An 11,335-nucleotide genomic window follows, 5' to 3' on the forward strand; every position below is an offset into this window, starting at 1 on the left:
TGCAACTAATGATTATTTCGTTATTTTCTCGAGTGACTGATCCTGTGTTTGTGCTACAAAGTGTCAGGAAATGATGAAAAATGCTGGTCAAAGCCCAAGACAATGTCCTCAGATGTCTTCTTTTGTTCACGACCCAAAGACATTCAGTTTAGATGAGAAAGAAAACCAGAAAGTTTTCACATTAAAAAAAAGCTATAATCAAACTGATTGCTTGGTTGTCAAAAATGTACACTATTAAGTTAGTAGTTGACAACTAATTGATGAATCTGATTAATTGTCGCAGCTCAAATTTGAATATTGATGCGTTAAACGGACAAAGCTAGCGGCAGCAGTAATTGGGCAAGTTTTCACTTAGGAGATTATTCTGGAACACGATGCTGGCTGGAAACCTGCATCTCATTTTCATTTCAGCCCTCTTTAAGAATAACAGACATCACTCGCACTGTGCTGCAGACACGGAGTCTCTCTTCAGCAAATTATTGAAAGTCTCACATGTCGCCAGAAAGTGTCGCAGCTCAAAACATCGCTATTCATTTTACCGTGACTGTATAACTCCTGGTTTTAGCTCTGTTTTAAACTTGTTGTTTCAGTTGCTGCTGTCCACCTTTAAGAAGAAGACTCTCTCTGTATCTGTGATTGACAATGTTGAGCAGTTGAATGCATGGCAACTGACTAGATATTTCTATCACATCTAATTTTCTCTGCGAGTGATCATTTTACACGGAAGTATCACTGAATTCTAAGCACAGCCGTTGTTTTTAGCTGATATGTTTGGTGAGTTTGGTCGGAGTTTACATGTTCTCCCCGTGCAGTGTGGGTTCTCTCCGGGTTCTCCAGCTTCCTCCCACACAGTCCAAAAACATGTTGAGGTTAATTGGTGATTCTAAATTGTCCGTAGGTGTTAATGTGAGTGTGCTTGGTTGTCTGTCTCTAAGTGTAGCCCTGTGATAGACTGGTGACCTGTCCAGGGTGTCCCCTGCCTTCACCCTAAGTCGGCTGGGATAGACTCCAGCCCCCCATGACCCTAGTGAGGATTAAGCGGTGTATAGATAATGGATGGATGGAGTTTGGTCAGCCAAGACGGGTTGTCCTGTGATCGCAAGGTTGGTGGTTCGATCCTCCGCCCTTCCACAGTTGAAGTGTCCTTGGGCAAGACATTGAACCTGAAGTTGCTCCCAATGGCAGGCACCACCTTGCATGGCAGCTCTGTTGCCATTGGTGTATGAATGTGATCTACTCATCAGATGTACGCTGCTTTGGATTAAAGCGTGAATTTGTCAGCTGACATTGCTGTTGTAAAAAAAAGTAGATTGTCGGAGGTGCTCTGAGGTGACTGCTGGTTATCATATAATCTTAATGGACGTTGTTTCAGTCACACTTTCATATTTGATCTGTTGTATGAGAACAGAAACATAAAAATATGTAGAGCGAAACAGCTTTATTTAGAATAAAAGCTGTGTTAAAATAGTGTATATCATAATACTACTACTACTAATAATAATAACAGTAATAATGTATATTTGAGCACTGTCCTTGTTTGTTGGTTTTAAATTAAAGTTTCCACCATCTGTGAATCTCCCACAGTGTCACAGTTTCCACTGAGGTCTGACCTGTGGACCTACCATCTAATCTAATGGGAGCCACATTAGAAACAAAACATGCTATGGCTAAGGATTGTCCAATTGTTGTGGTGACATTGCAATCAAAAATAAAAGTAACCCACTGGATCTTCAGTTCCTCAGATGCTGGGAGTGCATGAAGACTCATGTGTTCACTCTTGCAGACATTTTAGAATTAGCAGAAGGAGCTCTAGAAAGTCCATAAACCTGGTAAACGGGTGGCTCACCTGAAAGCCAGAGGCAGCGAGGGGGCAGAACAATACAAGTTTTTAGCTCAACAACTTTCAGTTCCTTAGTTCGTACTTATAAACAAACACAATTAGATGGCTTCAAGATTTAAAAGCCAGACAGAGGGTTTTAAATCCAGGCAGCCATCTAGTTATAGGCAGGCTGAAGAAACGGCAGCAGTAAGCCTCTTCATATCCTCACAGCTTTTGTCATACACCTTCAAGTTTTCAAGAAATAAAAAACACAATAAAAATGGATTTTCACCATATGGGACCTTTAACTTAGTGAAATTCCCTCATCTTTCCAGTAGATGTTATCAGATTCCCTGACATTTCTTGCAGTAATCTCTGACACCCAGTGGATCGGTGCTGCGTTCACAGCATCAAACACCGCTCGGCCCTCTTCCCTTCAGTCTCTCCGTCACCCTCAAATATCATCTCACACGTCCTCAGGAATGTTTGTCTGGCGCGTGGTCGCCGCCGCTTTGACGCTAGCCGTCTTCACTTGTGAGGCTGATGAAGCAGGACTTTAAAGCCTCCTGCCGCTCTGCCGCGCTCGCTGCAAGTCGCTGCGAATGTGTGTCAGTTAAATGCCTCCGATGTAAAATGAGATGGGATTGAAGGCAGCTAATAGAGTTGCGGCTGTGATTAGCCTCGGAGCTGCTGCAGTGAACTGCGGTGGCTGTTTGTATCAGCCGGGTCCCGCTGGCTCTGTTTGCTCGCTGACATGATAGCACTTCCTGCAGGAAAGACCCTAATTAATTGTTATCATCTTTGTTTATTTCTGCCTGCAGCCGTTTCTCATTTCCTGCCTCAGCTCACCATCACGTCTCTTTCTGCCCAATTTCCTGTCACTCACATTGCTGCCTTCATATTCCCTCCTTTTCTTTTTTCATCTGTCACTTTGTTGTTTCCTCGCGCCTTTTTTTCCCCCCCCTCTACAACCCCTGTCGCTCCCTCTCTGCCTCTTTTTCATCCTCTCCGTGTCATTTCATCTGTTGCTCTTAACCTCTTTCTCTCTCCGTTGACTTTGTTCACTTTGTTGAAAAACTGCAGGTTCATTTTGGCTTCTCAGCGGGACTCCGCAAAGAACAGTAGAAGTTGGTTTCTCAAAAAATGAGATATTGCTTTTGAGTGCGGGTGAGTTGGTTTGTGAGCTGGATGAACAGTGAATCAGAAATACTGGAGCTTTTGAGGAGACATTTTAACCCCCTTTTGCCCATTAATCCATGGAATTAAAAGCTCTATTAATTCTCTGAACCTAAAACCCTATTGACATGATATCTTCTTTTGAAAAATCACCCAAACACAACCATTTATCAAAGTTAGAAACTGTAAAAACAGAAGGAATCGTTGGATTTGTGGCATCTTGCTCAGAAAAAATAAACAAATATGGCCTTATACTGATATTTAATAAAAGTCATTTTAACTGTCTCAATTAAAAATCCTGCAAAAATAAACCATTTGTACCGACCAGATTCTTAAATGTACTATTCATTTGTGCTACTCCTGCAAAGTCAGGAGCAAATCAGCTGCAACCAACAGTCACATGAGAAAAAATTCAGGTAGTTTTCTGTTGAACTGCAGGTTGTGTGTATGAAGTGAATTATATGTAGATTTATTTTTCCAGTATCAGTAACACCTGTGGGCACTTTGCAAGATGTCAGACATATTCATTCCAGTTATTTTTTATTTATTTATTTTTTAAGCATTCATAATCAAAGACATCCAACTTTATTTTTTTCTTTCTTTTTTAAAAAAAATTGATTTATGGCACTATAAATGCATCAGGCTGCATAGAAGGCATTTTTGAGTTCTCTCTACTTCTAGTCATGGTCGTGCTGTTTCCATAGAGGTGCAGGACTTTAGATTGCAATGAAAAATGAGGCCACAGTGAGTAAAAATGTGACAGGAAGAAATTACTAACAGCAAAGTGACTCTGTAGGAGGTGGTTGGGGTGGATGGTGGGCGCACAAAACGCATGAGACCATTAACTTACAAAATACGTTATACCACTATGTTCATTGAAAATACATTCAAGTCTAAGTTATTTTTTCTTGAAACTGTTTGTTGTTGCAGGACTTGAAAAATGAGCACACAGTGTGTAAAAATGTGACAGTAGCCAAAACGTCCATAAACTGCTTCGAGTTTAGAGGAATAAACACTTTAAAACAGTTGTTTTAACTTGTGACTTGAGACGTTCTCACTTGAAGCAAAGAGCAAACTAAAGCTCTTGTGTGACTGTTATTTCATTTTCAGTATGAATTTGCAAGGAAATCTAGTTGTGATAAATGTCTGTTTCTGCTTGGTAGAATGCAGAAACATGTGCTCTTGTGGGATTTGGTTTTTGCCCACATCTATTTCTTCGTGTGTTGTTTATTCGCGCAGTCATTTTGACTATCTGTATCCACTGATGTACAAAGCTGATATGCGCACGGAGGTCTATGGGTTCCTATATTTTAAAATCCGCCCCCAGTGAAATTAAACGAAGCGGATGCAGAGGAAAAGCCAGTCTAAGCACATCTGTGTCTGAGGACGTTTCCCGGCAGCCTACCGAGGGATAGAACTAAATTTACCTTGTTGAAATTCCTCGTCGAGAGCGTGTGCCTTGTGCCTCTGCCATCACAACAGCTATTGCGGCTGAAATATCTAAAAGACAGGACCAGGGACGTAGTGCAGAGGTCTGGGAAAAGGTGCAGAAACGCAAACTCATCACAAAACAAGAACTAAACCCAGAGAGAACATGGATCCTCAGAACAGGCAGTAAAGGCATCCGAATGTGTCAAAACAACAAGTTTTGGTGAGTCAGGCAATATGTTGGGATTTGTTTACAACTGGCCGAACTTTATAGTCAATCACAGCTACCCAGCCGAGCATCACGCACGGTATGTGCTCTTAAAATTGTGCTTAGTCTCCTTCTTTCTGAATCTGTTGGTACATAATGTTTCCTGTCACATTTGGGACATTAAACCAACAGCAGGATGGGAGTTGTGTTGTTGCATATTCTCAAATAATAACAGAATGGGGAGCCAGTTGCTCCAAAGTGCTTCTCGTGGTCCAAAACTCCACAAGTTACATTTAACATGATCTTAACTGGAGGTTGTTGGTGTATTCTTATGCTTAAAGGAAACAGGTATTTTCTCCAGGTTGCAATTGTTTGTTTGTGTCAACATATCTTTGCCTTGAATTGTTTCGCCCTCCTGCTGTTGCTCCCTGTTAAATGGGACGACACCCGTGGCTCAGGTAACCCAGAAAATAGCAAAACTTCTAATGTTGTGTAATGGTGATGTGAAGTTTTCCTAAAAATAATCAAACAAGTGAAAATGAAGCTCATGTCTGAGAATAACGTGGGGTCTTGTGTTCGACCTTTTATCGTTGACTTTGTGGCTCTTAAGTTAGAAATGTTTTCTTCTACGGCGTACGATTTCCTTTGTGGAAGAAAATAGGTTTCTTTCCAAACTGTAACAGAGAATGCAGTTTTGGTATATGGGCCAGTGGACCGGTCGATTGGTGGGTCAATATCTTAAATTCTCATTGGTGGGGCAATCTCCGGTGTTACTTTCATAAGGAGAAACAACTACATCAACAGCCATCCAAGAATAACCCATTATTTTTAGGCAGCTGGAGGAACAGACGACCTGTGAACACCCCCACGTTTTCATAACTCTGAACTTAGTTAACATTTACTGAATGAATGGAAAACGGAATAAATCCAGAGAAACAAAACAGACGGAGAGCGAGGAGGAAGATGAGAAGAGGAAGAGCTCAGTAATGAACAGAAGGTTCGTCTCCCGTGGGATCGATCACACCTACGAGGTTCAGCATCCTCTGTGGCTGGAGCTCCTCTGCAGGCTAACACCAACAGAAACGAGAAGCAAACCTCTGGAGGAACGTCTGTGGAGATGAAACGCCGGCCGCCACGGCAGGTTTCTCACTGCGGAGGCTGGAGTGTGCCGCCGGAGTGACTTTATTTCTATATTTGTTGGTTCAGGCTATAAAAAAACGGAGAATTTCCTGATGAAGCAAGCGCTTTGAGTTGTGAGGCTGCTGGTGAAGCAACAGATGCAGTTTCAACACATCGCTGAGGGTTCTTATAACACCTGGCAGCCATAAACCATTATGTCATCAGGAAAAAAAGAAAAAGCACGTGAACCATTTCAGATGTTTCTACTATGAGGAGCAACATTTCACAGATATGCATCTGGGGCTGTAGCGTCCAGCTGAGTGGTCAACTGGTTGTTTGATATTCTTTCATCCAACCAAAGTCTTAATTGTTTGGACAATTTGATAAAGAGAGAAGCGCTTCATCAACAGCCTTTCAGGATTAATCCATTATTTTTGGCAGCAGGAGAAGCAGACTGGCCCAGCTTCACAGAGACTGCTGGTTATAACTTATTTAATGTTTACTGACTCTGAGTTCTCTCGAAACCAACCGACATCATGTCAGACAGATGAAACGACAGCAAAGAGAAACAAAATTACTCAAAACTAATAACAGCAGCCCAAAAAAATGGTGACAAAGAGCCAAAAAAAGGAGAGAAAAACACCATAAAGACACCAAAATACCAGAAAGACATGCAAATTGACCACAGGGGGATCAAACCAGATAGAAAGAGATGTCAAATAAACACAAATAGGGACAAATAGGGACATTATGATGTGCAAAACGGCAGCAAAGAGACACCAAACAATCACGAAGAGACACAAACCAAGAAGTTGAGAAAATGCAAAATGAACACAAATAAATGCAAATGAAGACAAAACAACGATAAAGACAAAATTACTCAGAAACAAATACCAATAAATGCAGAACAGTGACCAAGATTCACAGAAACAAAACCGTTGGGTGTGTGAACTAACTGGCACCATGTCAAAGAATTCATTGGTGTGACTTGAGCCTAAACTTTGCAAACAGCAGCTTTCAGTCGAGCAACATTTCCTTTAGTTCACCACAGTACCAACAGGAAAGTGACTTTTGGGAGACAGGGTCGTCCTTCGAAGGGTTTCTGGGATGGACAAATTGAAAGGACCTCTCAGTTGGATAGATGGGCATCAGGAAACAGATGATGAGTTCCATTTCTACCATCCGTCCATGCAGAGCAGCAGCAGAGCCGATGTAAACAGTAACGGAGGCGCGCAGTCCTGCAGCGAGAACACAATCAAGTGCAAAGCCGTTTTGGATTAAATCCAATCATTTAGTCGATGCTTGGAAAAATATTGACTCGCTGACACATTTCCGTAGCATCAGACTGCTGTTTGCCAACAATCAGTTCACACATTTACACTCTGAGGAGACAAAGCATTGCAACACAACAGATAATGATCGCTACGAACTCTAACTATCTGTCTGAATGACTGATTGAAAACAATTACATCATCATTATCACCGCCATCATCTGTATCACTCGTAGCAGAAAGTCTCTCTCCCGCTTTCACTTTTATCTCTCACCCCTCATCTCCCGGTTTTGGTCTCGGCGGCGGCGGGGCGCGAGGCTCGTCCCGATCGGCTCCAGCCAATTTAAATTCCATTTGGGAATCTCATTTAAATTCATGTGGGACGCCTCATTGGCGGGGCGGCGATAAACATTTAGCGCGAGGAGGGTTAAACAAATCAACAACACGCTGCGGAGTGTCCGCGCGCACACATGAAAAGATCAAGCGGTTGCATGATAGGATTGAAAAGTGTTGGGCTGTGCGCTCGCCGTGTTGTTTCTCTGGCAAGTCAAATGCAAACATGCAAAACACACACACACACACACACACGTCGGCTAATGAAAAAAAGAAACAGTCGCTCTAATCTGCTTTGAAGATTTGGACTCGTTTCGTCATGCTCCCTCGCTCAGCCATTTTAAATATCTGTCTCTCTCTGCAACATGTGATCGTCTCTTGATCTCTCGCACTTTCATTCTCCGATATTACCGTCTGGCTTTCTTCTGTCTTTTTTTCACATAAATTAATCACAGTTGCTGCTCCTTGCTTTCTCTCAGCCGTCCACATTAAATCGGTAAATTCAGAAACCTGTGACTGATGGCAGATCAGAGGGTTAACAGACAAATAGTAGTAAACTGTTTAATGAATAAAAAAAGCAGGATTGGCTTTGATTCCTTATTTTTCAAAGGAGTTTTTGTTTCTTTTGTTATTAATACTGTCTTAATTTTTAAATTAGGATGAAAAAAGGTTTTTCAAAAATGTGGCTGGACTTATTGTATTCATTCACAAAGATGTGAGCGATGTACAAAAGACAGAAACCCGATAGATCACAAGTTCTATCAAAGAGACTAAGTCCCAAGTTTCTCAAAATCATGAACAACATTAATATTGTGGTGTCTGCTCGTACAGTGTCTATAAAGCTCCTTCAGACATGCAACATGGAACAATAAAAACACCCTGTTCAACACTTTGAATCATGGTCAGCTGAATTCGGCTGTTAAAGTGGAAACATTTCTTCAAAGTAATGCCAATTCATTAACAATATAAACCTGTTGTAAAGAAATGGAAAGAATATGGAACTTGGATAAATCTGCCTAGAGCGGGCCATCCCTAAAAAGTTGCCGTGCAAGAACAAGACTAGTAAGGGAGGCCACCAACACAGCTATGGCTTCTTTTGAAGAGGTCTCAATGTGAGCTTTGTGGTCATCAGACTGTATGCCATGTTTTGGACATCATCACTAACACACTGTCCCCACTGTGAAGCACGGCAGTGGCAGCATCATAATGTGTATCTCAGCAGGAGGCCCTGGAAGGCTTGTAAAGGTCGAGGGTAAAATAAATACAGCAGATCCTTTTGGACAACCTGGTCTGTAAGAGAACTGCCACTTGGGAGGAAGATTTGTTTTCTGGCAAGACGGTAACCTGAAGCATACAGCCAAAAATACATAGAGAAGATTTAAAGACAACAAGGGGAATGTTAGGGAGTGGCAGAGTCAGAGCCCAGACCTTAATCCAATTAAGGATTTGTGGCTGGACTTGAAAAGAACTGTTCACTCTTGATTTCTGTGCAACCTGACAGAGCTTAAGCAGGTTTGCAAAGAAGAATGGGGTAAAATTGCAGCGTCCAGATGTGCACGACTGATTAAGACCTCTTTAGACAGCCTCGATGCCAAAAAGGTGCAACAACTGAGTACTTGATGGGGGTGAATACTTGTTTATTTTACTATTTGTATTTTGAATTAATTTACATTACGCGAGACAAATCTGTTTTCACTGTGACACGAAAAAGTCACATTTTGTAAATTCTTGTCAAAAAAAAGCTAAATTAAATCAACCATGATTCCATGTTGAAATGCAATAAAGGGAGAAAACGTCCAAGGGGCCTGAATGCTTTTTACAGACACTGTCCAACATGTCTGGATACGCCTGTAAAGGGACTCAACATTTTCTGTTTTATGTGTGCAGAGAGCAGTGCCGGCTTTGTGCAGATGATGTGTAGTTTTATCTCCCGCATGTGTCTTATGTTGACAGCGTGGACCCCGGGAGTCTGTGCTTACAAATCTAATTTATCAGATAAAGAGCAAGATCTGCTCTTAAACTCCTCACTGCTGATAACGTTGCTGTGTCTGCCTTCTGCTGCGGTTAATAAATAAAATGACAACATGCTGCGGAGCTCATAAAGAGCGTTGTGAGTCATGCTTGTGTCAGCTTGTGCGTTTAGGGTCTGACTGTTTGTCTGAATGTTACGGTCTGCGGTGGTGATAAATTACCGCGTGGAACATGTGTGAATTCAGGACTAAATGTGACGCATGGCTCAGTGGTGGTGACTCCTCTTCCTCCTTCCCGTCCTGCAGGTGGCGGTACAGGCAGCCAGCAGACCATTCTCCATGAGGAGCAGTGGAAGATGCCGGCTCTGCCAGCACTGCTGCTGTCGATTTACGTCGTCGTCCTGCTGCTGACTATGGCGCCTCTCTCCTTCAGCCAGGCCAACACCCTCTCAGCCGTCCGAATGGGTGAGTACCAGCGATGGGACTTTAGTTTCCCCGTGTGCAGGACAGACGAACATCTACATCTACAACTTCCAGAGCTGCAGTTTGAACTCCAAGTTGAGTGTTGTGGAGGCACTTTACAGTCATTTAACCTTTTTATGCACACAACAAGCTTGTGATTTTCGTTTGAAATACATTCAGTCCAAGGAATTCTTGGTGTTGTTTCTAAAACCCCAAGACAACTGCTCATTAACCCGCCCAACTCCAAAACCGGCAAAATCAGTGAGATAGCACCATTAGAGCTAGAAAATATTAAAAACAAAAAAAAACTGATCAGATTTTTTAACTTTCCGATGGTTCTTGAACGTATTATGTGTGGCATATGGTTTCTTTAGTAAATATAACCAAACCTGAGCTTAAAATCAGGACATTTCATTTAAAAAAATACTTTATTCTACATGCGGCTGTGGTTCAGGTGGTAGAGCGAGTCGGTCAGTGATTGGAAGGTCGGCGGTTCGATTCCACCCTGTAACCTGTTTCATGGTCGTTGTGTCCTTGGGCAAGACACTTCACCCACCTTGCCTGGTGTGAATGCGTATCAATGGATTGTTTGAGGTGGTGCTCGGAGGGGCTGGAGGCGCAGAATGGCAGCCACGCCTCTGTCAGTCTGCTCCAGGGCAGCTGTGGCTACAATCGTAGCTACCACCACCAGAATGAATGTGTGTGAATGAATAATTGACAGTGTAAAGCATCTTTGAGTGTCCAGAAAAGCGCTATATAAATCTGATCAATTGTTATTATTATGTCTCATTTAGAAAAAATAAATTTAAAAAAATCCCCCAAAATAAAAATGTTTGAACCAGATTCTGTACAAAAGCAAAACATTCTGAGCTCTTTGGTGCAACTGAGAAGCCAGGAGTGACTCAACTGAACCCAACAGTCATTTGACAAACATTCAGAGAGTTTTCAAGTGAACTGCAGGATGAATATAAGAAGAAGAAGAAGAAGAAGAAGCTTTATTGTCATTGTAGAAGAGATACAACATTTTGTTTGGTATCATCTTTGCAGCAGCTAATAAGGTCACTGTCTCAGAAAAAATAGTTAAAAAGTGATATAAATAATAAAATAGCAATAAAATATATAATATAAAATAAATATTCTATTAAAAGAGCATTTGTTAGAATGAGTCCATAAACTGGAGGTGTCCTGGTTCCTGCAGCAGCCTAAAAGCATCATAAATGCAGCATGGCTCAGAACCTGTGATAAACCTGTGATACATTCAGCATAGTGAGACATCTTTCTCCAGTTTATGTGCAAAGTAGTGGAGTTTGGAAAAGTTGTAAAACTATAAGTAAAATGTCTTTAAGACGTAGAGCTACTATTGTTTTCTTGTATTGGTAACACCTGTGGGCACTTAGGAAAATGTTGTACATGTTGATTCCCTCCATTCATCCATCATCTATACCCCACTTAATCCTCATTAGGGTCGCGGGGGGGCTGGAGTCTATCCCAGCTGACTCAGGGTGAAGACAGGAGACACCCTGGACAGGTCACCAGTCTATCACAGGGC

At 41.9% G+C, this 11,335-nt stretch overlaps 1 protein-coding gene across 1 annotated transcript in view; it reads left to right on the forward strand.

The window, feature by feature from the left end:
• Window positions 1-9,680: 9,680 nt before the first annotated feature.
• LOC103360366 (glutamate receptor ionotropic, kainate 5-like) overlaps window positions 9,681-11,335 on the forward strand; it is a 154,338-nt gene continuing 152,683 nt past the window's right edge. Inside the window, exon 1 of the mRNA XM_008286087.1 lies at window positions 9,681-9,789. Coding sequence (XP_008284309.1) covers window positions 9,681-9,789 — 109 coding nt within the window. The remainder of the gene's footprint in view (window positions 9,790-11,335) is intronic.

This window comes from Stegastes partitus, unplaced genomic scaffold, assembly GCF_000690725.1.
Source record: "Stegastes partitus isolate 25-593 unplaced genomic scaffold, Stegastes_partitus-1.0.2 Scaffold431, whole genome shotgun sequence".
Taxonomy (NCBI): domain Eukaryota; kingdom Metazoa; phylum Chordata; class Actinopteri; family Pomacentridae; genus Stegastes; species Stegastes partitus.